The following is a 26,933-nucleotide window of genomic DNA, read 5'->3' on the forward strand; positions in this document are numbered from 1 at the left end:
TGTCCAAGGTACCTTTTGATGATCCAACTTGGTACGACATCAACCGAATGACGTGCGTGGAACAAAAAGAGTTGAGGTTCTGTCAAGATCTCCTGCCAGCCTTCAAAGATTTCATCAACAAGAAGATATTCAATTGGCCTTTTGTCCGTTTCTTTTACGGCGAGTTCCAAGAGCGTATTCCCAAGTGAGAATATGTCCAGTGTTCCATGATCATCTTGGAACATCTCGGTCACATGGGTTCAAGTGAACCCGTCAACTAGAAATTTGTCCTTGACCCGGACCACGTGAAACTGGTGATGAAATCTCTGGGCGAGTTCAATAGGCCGTCAAGAGCATTTTATCGGGGCAAGCACGGAGAAGGCCGTCCTCGTCCGGGAGTGGGACCGTCTCTCGGAGAACACCGTGCGTGCGGCCGTTGCCCAGGTGCCTCAATGGCTTCGCGAAGTGCGGCAAAACCGTGGGGTCACATCAAAATATGTTAAACAAGAAAGTTGCGGTATGTCATTAATAGCATCGTTGTACAATTTCGTGGCGATCCGTCAAATACAAGCTGAGAAAATCAAGTTTTTTTAACATGCACTATATCGTGAACAAGGTGTACATTGAGTTATGTAGATGGCTTTATGTAGAATTTCAGTAACATGAGCCTAAGCAACATGCTCTACATCAGGATATTACGAGGTTAAGATTTTTTTATTGGAAAAACATTCTTTATGAGTTGTGGGGTCCTTATCTTTTAAGTTTGCAAGGAAGAAAATGGACGAACTATGACCTTTCATTTTGATAATTCTGGGAGTTGCGTTCCCTGTCGCAGATAAAAAAGGCCGAAAAAACATGCAAACCAAGAAGAAAAAAACATACTGTTATTATTACCTAACATTTTTCAATGAAATTGAGCATCACAGGCATCATTTATTTACGCAGATTTTAAGCGTCATGTGTATTGAATCAATTATCTGTCCATTGGTGTGGATTAACTTCCCTTGAGAAAAGTGAGAGAGAAGACGGGACCTCGAGCATATCTCATTAGCTATCAAACTACAAATAAGCACACCAAATTCCTTGTTCTAAATCCGTACCCTGAAAACGACAAGTCATGAAAAAGTGTCTTCAAATCTACGTAGATTCGATGTCTCCAATCAATTTTGAAATGCATTTGTCCAAGGTAGCGAGATTTTCGAACATGCTTTGCAATTGGGGTGTAACGAGAACGTTTTACACCATTGAGTCAATGAGGATAATTTATAGCCGACATTTTCGCAACTTATTCCCTTGACCCCTTGATCGCTTTGCCTTATGCTCAAACCAATCTGAGGTCAGAATTTCGGCCAACGTGGAATCTAATTAGTCCTTATAGGAGCTCAAGTAGATAAACGGTGAAGCGGAAAAGCCACGGAAATATCAACTTTTGTCTCTTTCACAGACATTCGGCAGCACGTTCGGCCAACTCGAGCCTCGTAGTGCTCTCGAACCCTTACTCCTGAGCTTTTAAAAAGTTCATTGTGAACTGCCATTCCTTGGCCAAAGAACGCATGTTACGTGTTACACATGCCAGTTGTAAGTAGACTTTATAGATTGATTGCTTGTAATACGACTAGAGTCTTTTGTTTTCTAAGACAACGTCCCAATAATGAAATCAGTATATTTTTCCAAAAGCTGACCACGAAGAAAAATTGATCGCATTGCTAACGAGAGGTCACATTAACTAGCCAAATTAGCGAAAGTGTAACACCAATGATATTAAGTGCCTGAAATGGGGGCACCCATAGATTTAGGAAACAGCACAAGAGCTTTTGTACTTAAACTCCAATTTGGCTCCTTAACTAAAGTAGAATACAGTATTAAAAATTATCTGCAACAAAGCAATTTCTACTTCATTTGAGTTGGGGGTCTAGATATACCTGAATCCCAATTCATGACGTTCTCAAACACATTCATTCCCAGTTCACAACAAGCAGCAGGCCTAGACAAGGAGTACTCCATGGCCTAGATGAACATTCCGCGTTGCGTGGAGAATAGAGGTGGTGCGAGTCATTGAAATGACCCAAAAACTAACGAAATTTTTGAGATTTTCGAGTTCTTTTCGGTTGGTTAAAAGTTTTAAACTTAAAATTGGAGTTCTTAGGCCTTTAATTTGTGAATAAAAATACCTTAAATGGCAAATAGATTGACAAATCAATCTGAATATTGCATGCAATTTGGCAAATAAAATCAAAAGTGCATTTGAATTGACTAATAAACTAAAAAGTTTGCAAGAAAATATGAAGGGAAGAAAGCAACACTTTTGACTTATCTGCTATAGCCTCCAAGCCCAAAATTACTCATGAATTTGAGCAACTTACATAAATTTGCAATTTTTTCAAAAAAAAGAGTAGCATTTGGCAAATAAACCCTTTTTCAGTCTAAACTTTTATTTTTTAGTTTTCGGGGCCCCTAACCTTAAGCCTGGAGTCAGAAATTTTGTTCCGGCTTGAAAAGACTCGAGCCATTGTTTCAGGTCACGTTCACAACCTTCGGTTGGACGCGCAATGTGCGCAAGGGATTCGACTAGGAGGGCAACGTAAAACTTCAGAACGCCATATAAAAGGCTCGTTAGTCACATGATCGTCCAACAGTGCACGACTCATTCACGGGAATAACATTCCCTGCAAACGAGATGGATCATAAATCCCTAACCAAAGCCAAGTTCTTAAAGATTCTCAAGAAGAAAGAAGTCACCGATGATGTTCAATTGGATAAAGTGGAGTTGAAATCTGGTGCAGAAAAGGGTGAAAACTACTCTGGCCTTGTTGTGTGTTGTCACTTAGAAGCTACGGTCAAAGGCCAGCCCAAGACTTACGAATGGATGGCCAAGGTGCCTTTGGATGATCCAACTCGGTACGATTGGCTCCGAATGACGTACATGGAACAAAAAGAGTTAGGGTTCTATCAAGATCTACTTCCATCCTTGAAAGACTTTATCAGCAAGAAAGGTTCCAACATTCAGTTGGCCTTTTGCCCATTTGTTTACGGTGAATTCAACGACAATATTTCGAAAGAGGAAATTGCCCACGGTTCGATAATCATTATGGAACATCTTGGTCATATGGGTTACAGCGAACCCGTCAACAAGAAATCCGGCCTTGACCTGGACCACGTAAAATTGGTGATGAAATCTCTGGGCGAGTTCCATGCAACCTCAAGAGCATTTTACCGGGCCAAGCATGGAGATCTCGGGAATATTATTGAAAACGAACCTTTCCAAGCTAGAGATTTTTTGGGATCTGATCCAATTGAGGCCATGGCACTCATAATGGAACAATACAATGGCTCAATCACTGATGGATTTCTCCAAACACTCGCCAACATCGGAGCAGATGGTCAAATTTTTACGGAGTCTTTCAAACGATTCGCCAAAGATGTGATGGACCCGCTGAAGTTACGTGATCAGTTGGGACGACCTGACGCCTGCAAGTTTAATGTGCTTTGCCATGGAGACCCATGGTTCAATAACATGCTCTTCAAGTAAGATTTTGAACTGTATAAGTATTATAACTTTTAGGTGACGTATTATGTGCGCTTTCTACTTAGATATGATGGACAAAAACCCACAAAGGTGTGTCTGGTGGATATGGCTCTCACCAAGTGGGCCTCTCCAGCTATTGATTTGTCCTATTTCCTGTTTTTGTCAACCACTCCCGAACTTCGGCAAGCTCACATGGAGGAGATCCTGGAATACTATCACGAGTGCCTCACCAAATCTCTCCATGAGTTGGGAGAGGATGCCAGTGTTTTTAGTCTCAGGTGAATACCTTATATGGTCTGCAAATGTTGGATAATGAGTGGAAGTTTTCATCATGGCAGAAAATGGGCCAGAGTTATCTTCAATCCACAGGTCGATCGTTTCTCTTTCTAGCCAATTGAAAACTGATTACAAGAAATGTTCGTTCTTCGGATTTATGATGGCTTTAATGATAATGCCTTTACTCTTGGCCAAGAAGGAAGACGCCTTGGGTTCCGAGGAGTTAACTGGAGACTTGAACGATCCCGAGGCTGTAGAAAAATACACCCTGATAATGGGTGAACGAACCAAATCCTGGTAAACGTTATTCTCCACCGATTAGTTGGCGGTGCTACTTTTTTAAATCTTAACCTGACCTAATCAAACCTAATCTAACCTTACCTATCCTAACCTAACACGATATTAACAACCCTTAGAGTCTCTATCTAAACCTTTTAACATTTGGCCACAAATTTAAATATGAGCACCGCCAACGAATCGGTGGAGAATAACGTTTATCCCAAATCCTCTATGGCTAATGAGCCTCAAATTGGTCACAGAATATCCCGGGCATTTTGGGAGATGGTGGACAATGGCTATTTCACCATTTAGATTTATTATACCCGTTTCGTTAATAAGGAAGTTTTGAAATATACCATTAGTTTTTTGATCTGAGACTCATAATCAAATTAACTCTCTGGCTCTTTTCCAAATATAAAACTTCCACTAAAAGAGGTTTTGGTATTTAAGTGATAAAAACATGTCTTTCAGCAGTTACCGCATCTACTAATTTCTGGATTCAGTCATCAGCATTCTTCTCCTTTCATAAAATATTGTAGGTCACTAATTGCCCCACTGAGGTCAGCTAGGAGTTGGGTGAGCATGGTGTATGGCCATAAAAAACATTCAAAGAAACAAGACTTCACTGACTTGTCTAACTCTCCCTTTCTCAAGAGTTCAACTATGTCTCACACAACCTTGTTTTGACGATTTTCATCGTCTCTTATCGATTTGGGGTTGTTCATTTGCGTATCTACTTGCACAACATTTGGTGAGTCAAGACAGTCACTGTCAAGACAGACCCCTCTTTTACTCAAACTGCAGAGAACAGCATTCTAGCAGAGTAATAGTCTTCACAATCACCTATTAGAGTGATCTGATTATCAATGTGGGGCATTTTTCTTTAGTTCCAGATAAAGGGGTTCTTTATTGGATTTTTTCCTTGAAACTCTACAGATGAATTGGCCAATGAATGAAATCAGCCTAAAAAATTTTAGGAAATGGCGTTGACACAAGTTTATGAGGCATCTATCATCATATTATAAAATTCTTCAGCAACCCAGAGTTTGACAAGTAAATTATAAGCTTTGCTCCTTTAGTGGGCCTCTGTTCTGGCATTTAGTCCTTTGCCTCTCTTGATATTGGAAGAAGCATTTGCATCTTAAATTTTTGCATGCTTTTTGCCTTATGTACGTGTGTATGTATTTTTCAGGCTGTTGTGACACGAATATATATATATAAAAGAAGGTGTTGAAGTCCCAACGCCCAACAACCCCTTAAGCCGATGGCTTGTTTTCAAGGGGTTTCAAGGAGATATATTGATGGTACTTGAATTGTCAGTGACGAATGAAATCGTAAAAATGAGACACTTAAGAAAGGTCTGGAGATTCTAGGATAATTCAGTTCTAGGAGCTGAGTGGGTGAATTGAAAATGACTGTCCTTCCCGACCAGGGCGTGCCGTATTTCCAAAGGTGTCTGGCGCAGTCAAGACATATTGGTTTGGCAGGGATAACAGTTTTTAATTTTGCAAATAGTGGGACATGAGGCAGTGATTGACTCTGATAAACGAGGGTTCCACCGTTTCAAAGAGTCTTGGTTAGATAGTATTTTACGCTCACATTATACATCATTGCTAATTATCATCGTGCCTTTATTTGCATGATTGTCAACATATGGATGCACTTTTTGCACATAATTACCAATCACCAATATTGAAACATATTGAATGCCGTGAATCTTTTAGAATAGTACGTTTAACCATAAACATTGATCTGAACAATGATTCAAAAACAAATATCATGAATTTACGATTGCATACTAGTGTCGTCCTTCTTTTCTCACCCTTTTATTCTAATCCAGATCCAAGCAGTTTGCCTCTCTCAGTTTTGACCCAACATAAACCGTCCGTATATCTTATTTTGTCAACACTGCTCAGGGACCTTGCCAAGCTCACGTTGCTTCATATGTACCTGTGTTCTTGCTTCGAGCTTTTTTCGCAAATTTTGACAAAACCATTATTCTGTTCGAACCTTGCGTAATTACGATCTACTGCTTGATTGAGTAATTGCATTGACATTTGTTGTGTTTTCACTAGCAATATTTCAGAATTAAGAACGGACTTGATTGAAAGATTAAAATGGCAGCACTGTCAACCAGGGTTCATAGAAACCGTCGTCGCCCTTATTGAGCTACGCCATAGAGTACGAAAGATTACAACACAAGCACTTCGATCAATAACATTCAAATAAAGAGACGGTCTTTGTGGCATGAACTCCTGAAATATGGACGAAGATGTTAGAGCCAGGAATTTACACGTGGGAAGCATTTGAATGAACAAAAATACACTTTCTTACAAATCACACGGAACGATGTCATGTGTTGACTCTTTTATCATAAAAAAAGCGGCGAACCCGCACATCATAAGAGGTTAATGAAATCAGTGAGTTAATTCGAGGCTTACGAGTGAAGCCCCAACTCTAGAAGTCCCTCCTTAAAACAATGCTGCTGGCTTTTAAAAATTTCAAGTTGCAAGTAACCCAGCATCATCATCGACCTTGGACGGCGTTTCCGGCCATACTTCAAATGTGACTCTTTTGACTGAGTACTCGTCCTAAATTGACGTCTAACATCCGCCAGGAGATGGCACCCCTGTATATGAGTCATGTATGTTCCTTCGTACTGTTCGTACTCTCTCTCACTTAGTACATATGCTCTCATAAGAGACGCGCAGTTCTTCGTCTAGAAGTACAAGAGTAATGCCAACATAACTGTGACAACATAAGCAGGTTGAAGTACCCTCTCCATACACAACCGATAAAACTAGAGACTAACCCTCTAGATTGAACCATGGAGGTCGAATTTGAACCCGGAGAATTGGATCACTGTGGAACGAGATCCTCTCACAGAGTCTGAGCTCAGATTCGGAGTCCCTGCCCTCTTCCTCGCTCAATGAAGAACCCTTCTCGGTTTTTGTCAACAACGTGAGTCTCCAGGATCCTGATTTGGACACTATAGATATCCAAGATTTAGTGGAGAGGTCAGTTTTGAAGAGTTGTTCGTGGCCAACGATCTTTCGGAATCATCCCATGGCTCCTTACCATGCAGTCAGGGAACTCCAGGCCGATCTCGAGAAACCTCCCAATCCGGAGATGGAAAGAGCGATGTCAGTGAAACGCCATGGTCACCAGTTACAGGCTCGAGTTCAAGTGAGAGCGCTCCATTTGTTTGTCGGTGTGTGGCAATCCATCCGGCAAGCATTTTTACTATGGAGCTCAAGTGTGTTCCAGTTGTCGAGCTTTTTTCCGCCGTGCCACGGTCAACTCCGCAGCTCGGAGTTTTTCATGCCAAGGCCAACAAAAAGTGCGGCATTGACTCGAAATCGTGGAAGAGTTGTAAGTTCTGTCGATTCCAGAAGTGTCTCTCGGCGGGCATGAAACCCACGTGGGTCATGAATGATGAGGAGCGATCCGCAAGGAACTCCAAACGGAAGCGGCTCCGGAATAAACGGGATGTTAATCATTTGGCTCCGGAGGTGGTTCTAGGGAACCAATGGACGGTGGATGAAGAGAAGCAAATTCAAGGGATCCGCGAAGACATTCTGTCCAAGTCGGCTATAGTATACGCCGAGTTTTACTCCAGCAATCCGGCGATTTTACAAAACGTTATTGAGTGTGCCAAACGTCGAAAGCCGTTTGATCCCTTGGTGATAACTCATATTCATAGATATGTGGCCAATCAAATGATGAGGATTTTTTCTGACTTGTTGATCTTGAAGGAGATCAACTCACTTGATCGTTTCCTTCTTTTGTCTCGCAATTTTTCCGCATGGTCCTCGTTCCAGGAAGCGATTCTATTCCAAAACCATCAAGAAGTTGAGAAAAGTCAGCACAACCTACAAAATTGTATCAGACAAATCAAAACGTCCAATGCATCAACCACTGTTGACCTTGACATAATCTTAGAAAATATGGATCATCTGTCTTTGGAAGACAATGTGGAATCGTCGGGGTGCTGAACAACTGTATTCAAGACCCACCCACAAGAGAGCGACGAAAAAAACTGTTAATGTCCATTCAATCTTGGCCTAAATTCGGCTCTCAGCGCTCGTCAGATGACACACTAACCACTCTAATGATGATGATATTAATTTCCTGCCCAGATTCGCTCCAGTTGCAATCCAAAGATATTGTGAGTCAGATGCAGACACAATTTTGCTACATCTTATACCGGTACATCAAATCGATATATCCTGGCAAGCTCACAGTAAGTTGGGCGAGGGAATGGACCTAATTCAAAAGTCAGAGAGGTGGCAAGGATGGGAGAAGCTGTTATGACTCAAACTATTTGTAACTTGTAAACGTCTTTCAATCAAACGCCTCAATCATATATGTGTGCTTGCTTTCCATCACCGTTCAATTCGGGTATTTTGTACTTGGTGTGATTAGTTTGAACAAGGAGGTCGGTCGATCAAGTGAATGCTCTATTGGGTTACGCCGTCCACGCGACATCAAAGCCTACTGTACATCCATTTACATTCACTCACCGAGAAGAGAAAACTAATAAAGAGTGTTCTTGAATGTTTCTCTAGATGCCCGCCGTCTATGTCAACAAGGTGTGAATGGTGTGAATACTTAGACAGAAACAAAGGCTGACCATCTGGAGGGGTTGGGCACGGAATTTTTCAATATTTTCCTTCTGGCTCAGTGAGCACTAATCTGAGACCACAAAGTCTGGCACGTCTGTTTTCTCTTCATCTGAAACACTTGAGAAATACCAAGATAAACCATCTACTTTTGGTGGACTAAACATATATTTTTTCACCCTAAAAAGGCATCTTGAGCCTGCAAGTGACAAGGTTTCCTTTTATTTGTGACGTTCATGGACGTGCACATGCATAAAAGCCATGAGGTTATGCTAATTTTCTCTGAAAATGTGATTTCGTGGGATTAAAGTGCAAGTTAGTTTGTTTTTTGGTCATTTGCAATTGATCACAACTCCGTCAAGTACATACTCAATTGCTACAATTACTAACTTTTCACTTGTGATTTCATTGCACTAGCAATACCTTGGTTTAGTCCTGGCTCCTGAGACGATAAAAAGGGGTCCAACTCAGAGAGATATTTTCCTTTTACCCTTTTAAATGCCATCAGCGACGGGAGTCGACAAAGGATTTGTTCAATCTGGCCTATCCACTCTACTGCAATGACCAATATTTTTCATCACTTACCTCTACCTACCTGTCTTTGTACTATCTATAACTCACCTCTTACTTTTTTCATGTGCATTGAACAATTCTAGTCATACTCATTGTGATATCATTTCTAGTCAACTATTTTATTGCCTTTACCTTTTTACATTCTCTGTTTTACCATTTTGTATAATGTATATACATCAGATTTTATTTTATAGTTACTTTTACGCCATGACATGACCAAGAGTCGCAATAAAGATTATTATTATTTTGTTGTCAGTGCTGATTTCGAACTTGGGGTTTCCCTTGAAAACTAGGAACATTGTTACGTAACGAAGCGGTGGACTTCAAAAATAAAGTGTCAATTTCGAGGCGTAGTGATCACACTTGGTACAACGTTGCTAAACAGGCTTCACATGATTTTGAAGATCCTTTATCCAAGTGTGTTGATATTGCATGACTGAAGCTGGCCCTTGAAGGACCTCTCGTCCAGCTTCCTTATCTTTGAGCCGTTCCCATTTTTCAAACTTGAAGGGTGGGAACCAAAGTAAGTCGATTATAAACAGGGCATTAGCAACGAAATTACAAGTAACGAAATTATAGTAACTCGTTCCTTTTTTTTGAAAAAGGAACTGTAATTGTATTACATTCTAAATTGTGTAATTGTAACGAACAAAATCTATAAGAATTAGTCGTTACTCGTTCCTTTTTGAGCTTCCAGATTGGTGTTTCATTTTCGTTTATCTCGTGACTGCTGAGGAACCTTCAGGCTCAACAGAACTCTGACCTTTCTTTGACCTCTTGAACATAAGATTGAGAGTTTCTGACCTTCATGGCCACGTATGTGCTTCAAATTGAAGCATTTTTTTGAAAATATTGAATAACTTTTGCATCATATTTGGGATCTTATGACTATGCATTTGTATCACTTCAAAGCTTTCTTTGTACGCTCAGGGTTGTTATTGAAGCGTTAATGTACGTTTGATAATGTCGATTTGGTCAAATCAACTTTTTCAACAAGGTTCTTACATTGGCATCCTTATTAGTAAGGAATTCGTGCAGACTGAAATTCTGGCGATGTTCTTCTAAAGTCTCCAGTGTCTCAACTCCTGAAAGAATTCTTTTTTTATAAGTTAAGACATTTTTCCCCAATTACCAAAACGATATTTTAAAAGTGCATCGAAGTATTTTTCTTGTCAATTACAAGCGATATAACAACTCGGCACTGTTTGGATTTTTTACGTGTTCAACCTTTACTGGTAATCTAAAATTTTAGCAAAAGTAGTTGTAACGAGTAACGCCATGACATTTTTTTGAGTATTGCTTGTGTAATGAATTACTTTTTTGACCAAAGTAACTCTAACTCTAATTCGTTCCTTTTATTGAGGAACGACCAATGCCCTGATTATAAGCAGGTCAAAAGGGCTGAAACCAAGCCCCAGAGAATGCGAAACCAATCGAAGTGACCACATAAAACAAATTTGAGGCCAAATGCAAGAGTTCGTATCTCACTGCTTGTATGTATTAGGTTTTCTTCTCGTTGATAAAATAATTTTACTGTTTCTGTTTGACAACTTTCACTTCATTTTTAGCTACCCGTTTGTGATTTTCATTCTTTCTTTTCCGACGTCTAGCTATTGCTATTAATCACAACCGTGCCTTGCTGTTTCTTGTTTCAGTTTTGAGCGCTTTCTTCAAAGGAAATTACAGAAATCCAGATGCGGTTGAGGTATCAAGTTTGTATTGGTAATCCGAACCGAGCTCAATCTTTCACAAACAAGGTATTTTAAAAATAATAACATCAAGCATTCCAACGTTCAATAAACACTCAAAGAAACACAAGGATCCGCCAAGACCCACACTGTTCATTATACGTTATTGGAACACTACATTTGCAAATTCTACCTTTGCAAAATGTGAAGAGGAGCTTAACCACTAAGCCTAGAGCTTTGTTTTCCAGCAGCCTCCAATCTTTTCCCACGCAAGGAAAAGGTGACTTAGTTGCCAAAATATGTGGACTATTCTTGATCCGACTCAAGTGCCCTTCAAGACCATGAGACTCGAGTAATCAAGAAAAGCACTTGAATACGGTATTTTTTTAATCGAAAAGAGTGGCCTTTGACTTTGAAGATGGCACTAATTGGATTTAAAAGACATTTTTCCCTTGTCTTAATTACAACTGCGCACGACGGACACCCACCCCCTTCTCGAGGGCTGTTTTTAACCATGGACTTATAGAAATATGGACGGTGAACGAGCTTCCCACCAAATCGGCCTGCTCTTAATCAAAGCGACTCTGAGTCATTTTTTCGAATTAAAGTCATGAAATAAGAAATGTGGATCTCTTGAGTTACAAGCAGGTCATTTTTGTACCACTATTTACTTGTAAAGTAGTTCGTTTCAAAATTAAATTGTTACATAGTTATGTTAATGAGCAAGAACCGGCCAAAAAATCTATTTTTATGTAGTGTTTACAACATAACTTTAACCATATCTCCTGAATTCCCTAAGCATAACTTTGGGCTCAAATTTTTCATCGATTCAAAAAGGGTTTGTGGTCATATGAAATGCTTTTTTTTCGAATAAATAAACTGATTAGAATATTTTTTTGCTTCAGTTCGCTGTCCACATCTCCTGAGATCCATGATTTAATCTACAAATCAGGCACAGTAGTACATAGAAAAGGCAATTCAAGTTGGTGCTCTCCAAAAAAGGCTGGGCCTTACATCATCATGAGGTTTTTGACGTTCATGACAAGCGAACAAGATCGTGACCGGATTTAACCATGAGGACATACTTTTCTACCAAACACTTCATATCTGAGAGCTTTCTACATGAAAGGAACACGAGTATTTGCCATGTGATAGAACATAAAGATATTAGTAAAGCATGGTCCGAACCATCAAATCTATGAATCCTTATCTACTGAAAGTTAGACATTAGAAAGATGACATTGCAAATTCTTGTTCCGCTATCGCCGCGACTTCTGGATGTTTGAAGCATTGAGGAATTGAATGCGCCCATAAACTTTGCAAATCTAGTACCAATAAATCTAGGTTTATGTGATCTAACAAAGCCTGAACTGAGAGCATTTTTAAGTTCCAAAATCTCTTTTTCTACGATTTAAAATGAAGGTTTTTGGAACCAAGGAAGGAATGGATGGCTTTGGGCTTTGTACCAATTCACTTACGCGGAGCAGAAAGAAGTTTCCCCTGAAATGGCTCCTTGAATTCAATTCAAAGCATTGGATGAGTCTTTAATCAGGTTATGGTAGTCAAAATCATGCCATAAAGAAGGTTTTCAGCATATATTCAACTTTAGTTTCTCGTCAGAGCTGAATGGCCATGTTCGGTTTATTTAATGCTGTTTCCATGTTCCAAGTAGGGACACGGTTGGCTATTTGTGGACGTCAAAACCAAACGAATAGCAATAGCCATAGCAGGCCTCATTAAATGCAACAAACCAACCAATTTGTCCCATTAATGAAGGTCCACCATTCCAGGGAAAATGACGACTTCACTCTGACCTTGGCTGTAACACGGATTTCTAGAAATATGGACTGCGAACGAGCTTCCCGGCAAATCGGCCTGCTCTTGATCATGGCCACTCTGAGCCACTTTTCGATTTAAAGTAATAAAATAAGAAACGCAGATCTCTTCAATTAACGGTAAACAATTTTATACCATTTACATGCAAAGTCGATCGTTTCAAAGTTACGTTGTCAAAAGCTTATGTAGCTGACCAAGAACAGGCCGAAAATTCAAATTTTATGTAGTGTTTACTACATAAATTTGAACATGTCTCCTGAGTTCCCTAAGCACAGGTTTAGGCTCAAACTTGGCGGAGTTCATCGATTCAACAAGATCTTGTGGTCGTATGAAGTGTTTATTTGGAATAAGATGAGCGGTTTAGGAGGTAGGATATTTTTGCTTCAGTTTGCAGTCCATATCTCTAAAAGTCCTTGGCTGTACTAACACTACCGTAGTGCCCTAAGCAATAAAACAAACAAATGCACTTTGTGGCACATATTAACACAAAGATTTTCTTTTTGTAAGGGGCACATTATTAAAATATGTCGCCCTATTCACTTTCAGACGCGTTTCAATGATGTCACCATCTTTTCCTTCACATTAGTTCATTTCTTTCCACTTCCAAATTTGACATCCTCTCAAAAGCTTCTAAATCACATCGATATATTGGGTCATATAAAATCTAGATGGATGGCCATTGATCCGTTCATCTGTTTACTTACAATATCTCTTGTCTTCTCACATGTACTGTTTTATCCCTTGTTCCACTTAGATAACTCACTGGAAGTGGAACTGGAATTATTGTACATGTACCCAACAGAACGAGGAGAAAAGGACCAACGATAACCGAGCACGGTCTACTGCATTCTTATTTTTTCGTCAGTAAGAGTTGAACACGAGGATCAGTTATGTGAGATCGCCATCATTTCTCACTGCCTCGCCTGGAGGATTGGAGGAGTTGATTCATTACATGTCTCAAGGGAGAACGAACCCACACAAAAGTATCATATGCCCATCATCTGGTACTATATAAACATGGTTCAAGTTGCATTCAATATGCCTTCTTAACCAGTTTATCATTTGAGGAGCACTTCGAGCCAACGAGGAAAATTCAAAGATATTCAAAGGAAGTCAAACCCAGCAAAGAACCATGTGCTACGTAAACTTGAATAATCCAAGAGATCAGATCGTTGGTTGGGTGCTTCATGAATTTACATGACTTTCGTATGAAGACATTTTGTCAAACGAAGCCCATTGCGAATTTTTTTTCACTTCCTTGGAGTCATCATAAAAACAGAATCTTCCACTGCCAGAACCTAGATGGAAACCTGTTAAAGCTGACGGCCTGAAAAGGCCATCCATCTCTGCACAATTTAATGAGGTATTTTGACGGTTACCCCCTTCAAAGTAGTTCATGCCACCTTCGGAGAGTTCGCTCCAACGAGCGAAAAATCGCACTTCTTAAAGAAGTGCTTATTTGGTCGCTCTGGATTTCGACATGAAGGCCTTTTTTCAAGTGGCCTGATTTATTGGGCTATATTTCAATGGACATTTTGAGCCTCCGGGCAAAAGGGAACCACTTGTCATAAGCATTTGAATGCCCTGCTGAAGCACTGAGAGGCTCGGAATGACAACTAGGGGCACGGATAATTAATTCAAACTTGAACCTCGTACATTCTCATGGGAACGATTCAACAGCCTTTTCAAGGCCAAATGTCTTCAGACCGGTTGAAAGTTAAAGAAAGCTTTATCACTTTGTAAAAGGCTCGCTGTACGTAGCTCAATTGTCATAATCCGCCCACAAAAATCTACAATTTGCTAAAGTGCATCTTCAAAAGATCCAAAGGGATGCGAGTAAGGCTCTTTGAGTCATTGTGTTCGCTCTTAAGCTTTACTTTGACCTTGCATCTTAGTCTTCCACTTTATTGAAAAGATCATTTTGCACTAGCACTGAATCCATCAATGAACTAAGGTCGGATTGCCAGTTCCAATTGCAAATTACCTTCTGTGAATTTTTGTAACTAAGCGTCAGTTGGGTCCCAAAGCCAGAGATGGCCCAAATTGTACTTTAATACAGCTGCATGTGCATTCTTAGAAATTGTAATGAACAGCAATGATAATGAAATGCCAAAATGGCAAAATGATACGTCAACTTTGTCAAAAATGGCAGATTTGTGGTCTAAAACGACATACTTTGGACTAAAAGAGCAACAATGTAATAGACTACGGCCGGTGTCAAATATCAAACATTGTCACTCCATCTCCATCAAAGTCATTTTTCTTCATTAAGTGAATCTTTCAACTTCACAAAAACCTCCCAGGAACCCTTTTCATGACAAGGAGCGTTGCTAAACCATGGCACGCCCCTAGCCCTGCTATAACATGAAGTATGAAAAGTACTCCGTTCAATCCATCAATATAGCCATCGACTATTCTTGTCTTAAATGCTAATTATCGTATCATTTTGACCACATTTTTCTCGTTTTTGCTTTTAGTTCTCTTGTCCGATTGATTTCGACTTAACTAGCGTACTTTTATTCTTTTAAAAGATATTATTAATTTTAAATATAAATCGTTCACCGATAAAGCGTTCACTAGACCACGGCGTGATTATATGAAACAGATAAACCCCTGACGTATAGGGTGCGCGACATGCAGTGTTACACTTTTAAAAACTCTGCAGTTGTTGGCCGATTCCGACCTTGTCTTGCAAAGTGATTGAAACGCCAATGGAAGTTAAATTGGATTGATGATATGGTGTACCTCCAAATCTATTCAAATAACAAGTTTGACTGCGATTGGTTAAGAGTTTTATGAGCTAGGCCACCCTTTCATTCATATTGAAGGTGTAACACCGCATACCACGCACCCTGTATACCCTCTGCCCTCAAATGCACAGGTTGGACAACAAAAAGATGAACCCTGCCTTTCCTTTGTGAGCGGTCATGGTGAACGTTCTCTTCCACATACACACCCAATACGTATGTTTACCTCGAATAAAAGCAACACACGCCAATCTGGCATTTACCTTTGCGCAATTTTAACTCAAGATTCCACGTGTTTGTGCTTAGTTCAGTGTTACACCCTGGTGAAGTGAAGATGTCGCATCCAGTGATTACACCCGAAAAGATCACGAAGATTTTGCAAGACTACGAGAAGACCGATGATGTCAAATTGATCAAATCTGAGGTGGTTCCAGGATCGAAGATTTTGCAAGACTACGAGAAGACCGATGATGTCAAATTGATCAAATCTGAGGTGGTTCCAGGATCGGATAAGGGTGAGAATTACTCCAGTGTTGTGTTAGCGTGTCATGTTGAAGCGGAAATCAATGGAGGGCAATCCAAATCATATCACTGGATCGCCAAAATACCTTCCGACGACCCTTGGAAATTCAAATGGGTTCGCCCTTGTCGAATGGAAGAGAAGGAAGTGGCCTTCTACAACGATCTTGTTCCAAGACTCAAATCATATCTGAACCAAAAAGGCTCTGGGATAGAGCTACAACTGTGCCCTAAAATCTTCGCCGAGTTCAAGGAAGATACCAAGCCTGAGGAATGCCAATATGGATCCATGGTACTCTTGGAACATTTACGATATAATGGATTCACGGAGCAGTCCAATTCCAATCGAAAGGCTGGCTTTGACATGGCACACACCAAGTTAGTCTTGGAGGCCTTGGCTGATTTTCACGCTGTCACCTACGGTTACTTGAAGCAAAAACATGGCTCTTTAAACGACATGGTGGATAAGGAGCCACTCTTTGCTCGTGACTTTATTGGGGCTGATCCACCGGTGGAATTAGAGGCTTTCAAAGAGCAATTCGCTGAGCAAGGCATCCAATCCCACTTGACTCTCTTGTCCAGCTTTAAAGATGACAAATATGAGAAGTTGTTTAAGCTCTTCATGGAGAAAAATGGCAACCCTACCACTTACTGCGAGAAGCTCGGGTCTTATAAAAATTTCGAGTTCCACGTCTTGTGCCACGGGGATCCTTGGTTCAACAATATGTTATTTCGGTAAGGGATCGTTCCATAATGTTTTGATTTGTGGTAACCTTATTTTAGGGACGTGAGCATTTGGCGAATGAACGTGAGGATATGGATGACCACCTTGGTTTTATGTTCATGTCTATTCTGGGCTCGCTTCTCGCTCAGCCTTTGATGCTGTCACGTATAAAGGCATTCATCAATAATTGGTTTATCCACCTCCAACGAAAGATTGAATACACAAACGTGCGATCGTCTCCAGAACGAGTCCGTTCCAGAACCATCTGATCCGTAATATAAATGATTTTTAAGGATTCCTAGAGATCACTAATCATATCATCTATGTCGAAATTTCGATAGGCAATGGCTTGTGCTGCAGATTTGTTTTTCGTCTGGATTAAGAGTCGGTGTCCTATAGTTTTCCTAAAAGAGTTTGGGGAGGTGAATCGGACTCGAGACATGTTTAATGTTGGGATTCAATGACTATGTTTACCAGTATTTTTTTAAATATCAAATGCCATTGACTTCGGCTTTCAGGCATGAGGGCGATTCTCCCACGGGCGTTTGTCTTTTGGACAACGCGTGCACTAGATGGACTACACCAGCCTTTGATTTGGCCTACCTTCTGTTCACTTCTGCAGCTCCTGAGTTGAGACAAGATCACTTACAGGGGCTTCTTGAGCATTATCATCAGAGGTTTCGGCAATCTCTGGCTGAAGTGGGAGAAAACCCCAACGTTTATTCATTGGAGTAAGATCTTTTAAGTTAATCCCCCCCTTTTGACCAATCATCGTCACCCAATTTTGTTGGTCTTTTCAGGTCCTTGAAGAGCGATTACACGCGTTGCACTTATATCGGTCTTCTTACTGCCATAACTATGTTACCCTGGACTTTGGCCAAGAAGGAAGATGCATTTTCTTTTGATGACATGAAGGACTTTGACCAAGCGGACGAGAAGCGTCGGAACGAAATGATGGAGAAAGTCCAAGCTTCCATGCAAAGAACTTTAGCCAAAGAACCCATGGTGGCACACCGCATAACCACGGCCTTTGACGAAGCCATAGAAGCCGGTTATTTTAAGGATTAACTTGTAGATGAACAATTGGTTAATAAAAGGAATTGTAAGAGCTTATGTCTATGTATACGGAAATGCTTTTGTGGTTTTCATCCAATCTCAACTTTTGCACTAAGGGCTTTGAATGCCTCTTGGTTGCTTTTAATAATTATGCACGGAACCGCATTTGACCACTTTTCAATGTACGTAAATTAGATCAGATGGACGGAACTGAAACTTGACAAGAATTTTGAGGTTGAGCTCAGCAGAGAGAGACTTGTGTGGCTCTTCAAGTGTTGGTCAAAGATTGAAATGAATATGTATTTACAATTCTGGGAGGAAATAATATTACACGACAAGTACGGTCCAAATATCCAGTAAATGGTTAAATTATCCACCTTTTTATGTTAAGGGAAGAAGGCTCCTGTTTTATTTTAGTCAATTAACCCGATCAACTCGACAGGACTAAAAGTGCCCATCTCCAATCCAATTGCACAATATCATCTGTACCAGTTGTTTTGAGTTATGACTTGTGAAATATGGCTTTTGGGAATAATCAAGTCTCATTTTGCTTGAATTAACTCATTCTAGGGAGTCAATAAGTCCTTATATTTGTTAACAAAAAATTGAAGTGCCTATTGAAAGCTCGAAGTTTTGACAACAGTGTTAAGATGTTTTTGAAGCATCCAGCTAGTTTACCATTTCACTTTTCGCAATTTACAGGAGCATGAATATTTTCAAATTGTGAGCTTGATGTGGGACACGATAAAATACAGGCTAAGAAACATCTGTTCCCACCCTTTTATTGGAAATTGCTAATCACTTAAAGCTTTTCATCCGTGGTAAATGCCTCACAATCGGAGCTTTTCATTTCATAAAAGATTCCTATTCAGAACTCGAAACTCCAATTTTAGGATGGCATTAGGATGTCTAACCGATTTAAATGCAAAGAATTCCATCGAGATTTTCCAGATTTTAGGTCTCGAGAATCCCTGAAGAGCCATGATTGAAAGAAGTCATTGACAATTCAAGAGCGGGGGTAAGCCTTTTTACTTCGAAAGCCATCGAAAACACCCATAATTGTGAAGGTAGTTTTCAACTACAAACTGCGTACATTCCTCCCATTCACTGATTGAGCGGATAGTGGAGGGGGTTGCAAAATTTCTTGGACTCCATATTGAACTCCTCGGGATTAGAAACCATTTGTTAGGCATTTCCATTGCCAAGATTGATTGTTCTCGAGTGAAGGTCACATTAAGAAGGGGCAAGATCTTGAAACTTGAAAGGGGAGCAAATAAATATTCAAGTTTGCATGTCAAGCAGCCACATGAAAAAGTTGATCATTCATTAACGGACTTCTTGGAAATGGCTAACACGTCAGGTCTGTCGATATTTTGGAGAATAACTCAGCTCAAGCAAGCCTTAAAATATCATGACTTTCGTTAAATGTGTTGTCATGAAATGCAATTGCGATAAGTCATGAGCTAGAAGTGATAAATGGCAACCAACCGAATTGATGAAACATCATCAGGAGATTTCCGGTAGTTACTTTGAGTCAAACTCAAAAGCGCTAAAACGGATATTGGAATGCTCCCTCTAAATGGGTCGAATGCCGGGAAGATCCGGGAATGTTTGTACCCAGTGCTCCTCACTGGTTGTCTCTGCATAAAAGTTGTTCAATACTTTTGCTCTCTCAAAGGAAATCTTAGAATTTGCGATTGTTCTTGAATTCCGTCTCTTTCGGCCAAAGGTTTCACTATTCGTCGCACGCTCATACGGGACTATCTTTTGATTTAACCAATGCGGCCAAACTATAGTATGAATTTGTAAGGCATATGTAGGGATCTAGCAAGCAGTCAGTGACTCGAAAGATTTGATTTCATATTGATTTGACTTGATTTGGGATTGTATTACTCATTTGCGCGATAGATACGTTGGACTCTATTGTCGCTTCTGAACGAAAGGGTCCAAGCTAAATCAAATTAGAATCAAAGCGCTAATGCGAAAGAATCGAATTATAGTACTACACTATGTGAAAAAGACACATAAAAAAATATTTTTCCTGGTTACAAAGTTACTTTATGACGTATTCGTCATTCGTATTCGTATTCGTATAATAATAAAAAAATGTTGCCACTTCAGTCACGTCATTCTGTGAAATATAAGAAAGTGTGTGCATAAACAATAAACGTAACGATTGATAAAAGAATTAAATGGTCATAATAATAAAAGAGCTAACTAGGATGTGATATCTCGCAAAGATGACTAGAATTATTGGTCCAGTGTACATAGTAAAAATTAAGGGGGGTCACAGATACTACATAAAAAAGTAGAGAGAGGTGGGTAATGAAATTCTTGGACATTGCAATAGAGTTTATACTTATCCAAGGACGACTTCACCACTGGACAGCGACGTGGGTGGGAGAAAATGAGTAATTCCAATTTTAATCAATCAAATACATTTCTCTTTGCATGAGTTGACTCAATTATAACCTCAGAAAGCAATGGTCAGTTTTGATCTCAATCGAACGTCTGTATCAAAATTTATGAGCATTTAAAACTTGGAACTGGGAGGGCGCCAATTGAATGAGCTAGCACCACGTTGGTAAAATCTTACCAAGGTGGTTCTAAGCAAGTCATTTTCTGCCCACGTCGTACTGAGTTTCAGGACCTCATTGCTTTTGACGCAGACGTTCGATTGAGGTCAAAATTGGCGAACGCTTTCTGAGCTAACTAAAGTCGAACTTGTGTGAAGGACAATGCATTCGATTCATCTGGATAAACGTTACGTCTCCCCACCCTACAGTCTCTGTCCAGTCTGGCCTTGACTTATTCATGGAGATCGCAATTAATTGGAGGTCCATCCATTTGTCGTCGGTCACCCCAGTAGGCTTTGATCTCATTTAGAAACAGGACTAATACGATGTTTTAAGCCTTACTTTGGATCGGTTTTCGCTCTCCATCCTTTGTAAGAGGCTACTGTTGATCATTTCCAGTAATTATGCTCCGGTTTTCACGTATTTCATTGTTAATAATTCAAGATGATTGACATTGGAATTCAATGAGCGAGCAATAGTTGGCTATTTAGTGGTCGAAACACCTTTGATTCACTTTCAAGGATTGCTTGGACGTTTCTGCCAGCCACTGACGTCAAAAGTATTTTGGAACTTTATACGAATTCATCTGACTCGTAATTTGCTTCCATGCAAGTCAAGTTTTTTGATTCGTACATGTTGGATCACCCGTTTAGCTTAAATCAAACTTGGACATGGAGTATGCAAGTGACTTGGACTACTGAAATCTTGAATGATAGGAAAAAACTGCGTTGATAAGAATTCTTTTAGCTACAGTCTTACAGTCAGCCTTGCTATGTTTCTCCCTATAATTTTTAATGTCTATGGCGAGCAAAACTGCCTAGCTTTGATAGTGTGACTAAGATTTTTCCAGTGCAGCTAAATAATGAGTTGACTTGAAGCCTCAAATTGGCTCGACTTTTCCTTCAGGCTTCTAGCCTCGAGTGCTTGGAAATAAGAGAAAGATGATGGTGAGTGAATGACTTGGCAAAACCCCCAAAAAATTATGAAGCTTTTGCACAGACTCAAAACGTATGTTCAATTTTCTGACCAGTCAATCAATTTTTGGCAACATAAGTAGGTTATTACAAACTTATTGCATGGCCCTCGAGAACCAATAGGAACTGACAAAATGAATAAGATTGACGCAAAGGATATGCCAATACTTGCAATCCATGGTAGCTGAGTGTTCTAATGTACCCGATACAGGCAAGACATGGATCCCCAGCAGGCGGGGGTTCGGATTCCGCCTTCGGAGAAAACCTTTTTAAAGATATTTCAGTAGGACCATCACAAGAATGAGAGAGCTCTCGTATTGCGAGGGACTAAAAAAGTTAGGACTGAACAGTGTTCAGAGAAGGTACGAAAGGTATCTGATACTGTACGCCTTCAAAAGCATCCATGAGCTTTGCCCCAACCCAGAATTTAGGGTCAATGCTAGTGACCGCAGAGGCTTAATGTGCGTTTTGAGAGCACCTTCAAGCCTTCGAGAATCCAGGCTAGTTCAAACAATGAAGTCCACATCTCTTCTTTCTCGGGCTCCTTCATTGTTTAATTTGCTTCCCTCTAATATTCGTAGGGAATACGTAGGCCTTGTTGATCTGGTAACATCTTTCAAGTCAGACTTGGACAATTTTTAGATACATTCCAATCAACCTACCATTCAAGGACTAGCTCGGTCTGCCAACTTAAACGTGTTGGTAGACCAAATATCATTAAAGATTGAAAGGTAATAAGTAGACGAATTATAACCGTTCATTTTAATAGTACTGGGGATTACATTCCCTGTAGCGGTTACATAAGCCCCTAAAAAAAAAAAAACCAAAAAAAACAATTTGCCTACTCAGACAATTTTAGGAGAGCGTTGTAAACCAAGACTAGATTTGAGAGCTAGAACTTTGGATCAAGATGTTCGCTTTCCCTAAAAATGATCCATGATCAAATTGAATGAAGCAAAATTAACTCAAATTCGTGGGCCTTTCATGATACGAATGGTCTCAAAGATCTCATTTCTGAGGTGATATTGACGCAATTTGTGGTCGTGATTTGATGACTTTTAACAAAAGACACGGCTAGCTGTAAAGATGCATTACTGTTGGAACGCAGGTTATGTTTTTGCTTTGCAGCCAAGCCAACGTTGGAAATACTTACAATATCTCTTGTCTTCTCACATGTACTGTTTTATCCCTTGTTTCACTTAGATCACTCACTGGAAGTGGAACTGGAATTATTGTACATGTACCCAACAGAACGAGGTGAAAAGGACCAACGATAACCGAGCATGGTCTATGCTGCATTCTTATTTTTTCGTCAGTAAGAGTTGAACACGAGGATCAGTTATGTGAGATCGCCATCATTTCTCGCCTGCCCTGGAGATTGAGGAGTTGATTCATTACATGTCTCAAGGGGAAACGAACCCACACAAAAGTATCAATATGCCCATCATCGGTACTATATAAACATGGTTCAAGTTGCATTCAATATGCCTTCTTAACCAGTTTATCATTTGAGGAGCACTTCGAGCCAACGAGGAAAATTCAAAGATATTCAAATGGAAGTCAAAACCAGCAAAGAACCATGTGCTACGTAAACTTGAATAATCCAAGAGATCAGATCGATGAATTTACATGACTTTCGTATGAAGACATTTTGTCAAACGAAGCCCATTGCGAATTTTTTTCACTTCCTTGGAGTCATCAAAAAAACAGAATCTTCCACTGCCAGAACCTAGATGGAAACCTGTTAAAGCTGACGCGCCTGAAAAGGCCATCCATCTCTGCCAATTTAATGAGAGTTTTTGACGGTTACCCGCTTCAAAGTAGTTCATGCCACCTTTGAGAGTTCGCTCCAACAAGCAAAAAATCGCACTTCTTAAAGAAGTGCTTATTTGGTCGCTCTGGATTTCGACATGAAGGCCTTTTTCAAGTGGCCTGATTTATTGGGCTATATTTCAATGGACATTTTGAGCCTCCGGGCAAAAGGGAACCACTTGTCATCAGCATTTGAATGCCCTGCTGAAGCACTGAGAGGCTCGGAATGACAACTAGGGGCACGGATAATTAATTCAAACTTGAACCTCGTGCATTCTCATGGGAACGATTCAACAGCTTTTTCAAGGCCAAATGTCTTTCAGACCGGTTGAAAGTTAGAAAGCTTTATCACTTTGTAAAAGGACTCGCTGTACGTAGCTCAATTGTCATAATCCGCCCACAAAAAATCTGCAATTTGCTAAAGTGCATCTTCAAAAGATCCAAAGAGATGCGAGTAAGGCTCTTCGAGTTATTGTGCTCGCTCTTAAGCTTTACTTTGACCTTGCATCTTAGTCTTCCACTGTAATGAAAAGATCATTTTGCACTAGCACTAAATCTATCTAGTACCGTAGCTAAGGTCTGATTTCAAATTCCGTTTGCAAATAACCTTTTTGTAGATTTAATAACGACATGTAAGTTGGGTCCTAAGACCAGAGAAAGTTCATATGACGTACTCGCTCAAATAAACTCCAATATAATTGCAAATACATTCTTAGAAATTGAAATTTATAGCAATGACAATGAAATACCGAAATCATTGCAATTATATGTCAATTTCCTCAAAATGCCAGATTTTTACGGCAAGATAACATACATCTGGCCAAAGGTGTAATTGATGTCAATTGCATGGCCAAAAATGACATGTAACTAAATGCCTGGTTACAACATCGAGTTTTTCATTCTTAGTTATTTATCCAACTTAAGGTAGTCCTTAACTTCAATAAAAATGCCAAGGAACTCTTTTCATTGCAAGGGGCATTGTTAAATCATAACTCGCCCTGAGCCGCTACTGAAACGCGACAGTTTGCTCACGAATTATGAAAAGTACTCTCTGACCTCAAATTCATATTCACTCAGAACGGTCTTGGTGAACGTTCTCGTTCTAACGTCAAGCTTACCTCAAATCAGAACAACACACTATCATCTATCGTAAACCTTTGTGGCATTTGAACTTGAAATACCAATTCCATGAGATTAGTGCAGTGTTACTTACACCCTGGTGAATGGAAGATGTCGCATCCAGTGATTACACCCCGAAAAGATCACGAAGATTTTGCAAGACTACGAGAAGACCGATGATTTAATGTTCAAATTGATCAAATCTGAGGTGGTTCCAGGATCGGATAAGGTGAGAATTACTCCAGTGCTGTGTTAGCGTGTCATGTTGAAGCGGAAATCAATGGAGGGCAATCCAAATCATATCACTGGATCGCCAAAATACCTTCCGACGACCCTTGGAAATTCAAATGGGTTCGCCCTTGTCGAATGGAAGAGAAGGAATGGCCTTCTACAACGATCTTGTTCCGAGCCTCAAATCATATCTGAACCAAAAAGGCTCTGGATAGAGCTACAACTGTGCCCTAAAATCTTCGCCGAGTTCAAGGAAGATACCAAGCCTGAGGAATGCCAATTTGGATCCATGGTACTCTTGGAACATTTACGATATAATGGATTCACGGAGCAGTCCAATCGAAAGGCTGGCTTTGACATGGCACACACCAAGTTGGTCTTGGAGGCCTTGGCTGATTTTCACGCTGTCACTTACGGTTACTTGAAGCAAAAACATGGCTCTTTAAACGACATGGTGGATAAGGAGCCACTCTTTGCTCGTGACTTTATTGGGGCTGATCCACCGGTGGAATTAGAGGCTTTCAAGACGCAATTTGCCGAGCAAGGCATCACATCCCAGTTGACACTCTTGTCTAGCTTTAAAGATGACAAATATGAGAAGTTGTTTAAGCTCTTTATGGAGAAATATGGCAACCCTACCACCTACGGCGAGAAGCTCGGGTCTTATAAGAATTTCGGTTTCCACGTCTTGTGCCACGGGGATCCTTGGTTCAACAATATGTTATTTCGGTAAGGGATCGTTCCATAGTGTTTTGATTTGTGGTAACCTTATTTTAGGGACGTGAGCATTTGGCGAATGAACGTGAGGATATGGATGACCACCTTGGTTTTTATGTTCATGGCTTTCTCGCTTCTCGCTCAGCCTTTGATGCTCTCACGTACACTGCCATTAATCAATAATTGGTTTATCACCCCCAACGAAAGATTGAAAATGCATCCGTGGGATTGTCCTAAGAACGAGTTCTTATTGAGGCCTGAACCGTAATATATATATGATGAATATAGCTTTTGCATTTTTTACGGGGACTAATTTCTATATCTCAATCGGCAATATCTTGTGCTGAATCAAATTGGTTCTCTGTCTGGAGTAACGGTTGGTGTCCTATAGTTTTCCTGAAAGAGGTTGGGAAGGCGAATCGAAGTGGAGGCCTTCCTTTTGTCAGGAAGCTATTCTATCCACTACACCATGTCTTCTCCCATGGTGATTTTGATCGAGCGATTTAAAACCTATGGTTAATGTGTGTGTGTGTGTGTGTGTGTATAAAATGCGATTGACTTCGGCTTTCAGGTATGAGGGCGATTCTCCCACGGGCGTTTGTCTTTTGGACAACGCGTGCACCAGATGGACCACACCAGCCTTTGATCTGGTGTACTTTCTGTTCACTTCTGCAGCTCCTAAGTTGAGACAAGATCACTTACAGGGGCTTCTTGAGCATTATCATCAGAGGTTTCGGCAATCTCTGGCTGAAGTGGGAGAAAACCCCAACGTTTATTCATTGGAGTAAGATCTATCTAGTTAATCCTCCCCTTTTGACCGATCATCGTCACCCAATTTTGTTGGTCTTTTCAGTCCTTGAAGAGCGATTACACGCGTTGCACTTATATCGGTCTTCTTACTGCCATAATGATTTTACCCTGGACTTTGGCCAAGAGGAAGATGCATTTTCTTTTGACGACATGAAGGGTGACAAAGCGGATGAAAAGTATTTGAAAGAAATGATGGAGAAAGCACATGCTTCCATGCAAAGAACTTTAGCCAAAGAGCCCATGGTGGCACACCGCATAACCACCACGGCCTTTGACGAAGCCATAGAAGCCGGTTATTTTAAGGATTAACTTGAAGATGAACAATTGGTTAATAAAGGAATTGTAAGAGCTTATGTCTAATGTATGCGGAAATGCTTTTGTAGTGTTTCATCCCATCCCAACGTCTTATTCAAATCTTAAGCAGAGAGAACTTTGAATACCTCTTGGTTGGTCGTAAGGATTATGCATGGAATCGTATTTGACCATTTTACGTATATCAGATCACATAGACAGAGCTGAAATTGTACAGCAATTTTGAGGTTGAACGCAATGGAGAATCTGGTGTCTGTTCAAGACGAACCTAAGGGAGGGTTAAAAGAAGGTGGGGAACATTCCGTATTAACGATCAGTTAATCATTAAAATGGTGTTTCTCACTTTTTAGCTTGAGCACTCCCCTTGACTTCATCTCGGAGGCTAAACTTATGAATTCGTCTCTCAAGATTGCTTTAGCAACCGTTAGAAAGCCATTTGTTTCCAAAAAACTACATCTAGACGATTTAGATTTCAAGCGAGGCATTTAAGATGAAGACTTAGAAAGAACATGTATGATTACTGTACTCCCTCTAGTGTTCAGAACTTGAAGCATGAT

The 26,933-nt window shown here is 40.2% G+C and overlaps 3 protein-coding genes across 6 annotated transcripts; all 3 read left to right on the plus strand.

Moving 5' to 3' along the window:
• The first annotated feature begins 1,470 nt into the window (after positions 1–1,470).
• On the plus strand, positions 1,471–4,437 carry LOC131883917 (uncharacterized). 4 transcript variants are annotated; one of them, XM_059231525.1, is made up of 5 exons: positions 1,471–1,557; positions 2,422–3,504; positions 3,571–3,783; positions 3,896–4,078; positions 4,268–4,437. In XM_059231525.1, coding segments are annotated over exons 2-5 (1,245 nt in total). In that variant the 5' UTR covers positions 1,471–1,557; positions 2,422–2,656; the 3' UTR covers positions 4,269–4,437. The 4 variants fall into 4 exon arrangements, with proteins under 4 accessions (XP_059087508.1, XP_059087504.1, XP_059087506.1 ...); XM_059231521.1 differs by having other exon boundaries at positions 4,304–4,437; XM_059231523.1 differs by having other exon boundaries at positions 3,896–4,437.
• An 11,228-nt stretch (positions 4,438–15,665) lies between these two features.
• On the plus strand, positions 15,666–17,882 carry LOC131883208 (uncharacterized). Its single transcript, XM_059230603.1, has 4 exons — positions 15,666–15,950; positions 16,020–16,780; positions 17,288–17,500; positions 17,570–17,882. The coding sequence occupies exons 1-4, from the start codon at positions 15,861–15,863 to the stop codon at positions 17,835–17,837; spliced, it is 1,332 nt and encodes a 443-aa protein (XP_059086586.1). The 5' UTR covers positions 15,666–15,860; the 3' UTR covers positions 17,838–17,882.
• Positions 17,883–24,520: 6,638 nt separating this feature from the next.
• On the plus strand, positions 24,521–26,398 carry LOC131883227 (uncharacterized). Its single transcript, XM_059230645.1, has 3 exons — positions 24,521–25,266; positions 25,826–26,037; positions 26,106–26,398. The coding sequence occupies exons 1-3, from the start codon at positions 24,569–24,571 to the stop codon at positions 26,216–26,218; spliced, it is 1,023 nt and encodes a 340-aa protein (XP_059086628.1). The 5' UTR covers positions 24,521–24,568; the 3' UTR covers positions 26,219–26,398.
• Positions 26,399–26,933: the final 535 nt, after the last annotated feature.

Source organism: Tigriopus californicus, chromosome 7, assembly GCF_007210705.1.
Source record: "Tigriopus californicus strain San Diego chromosome 7, Tcal_SD_v2.1, whole genome shotgun sequence".
Classification (NCBI taxonomy): domain Eukaryota; kingdom Metazoa; phylum Arthropoda; class Copepoda; order Harpacticoida; family Harpacticidae; genus Tigriopus; species Tigriopus californicus.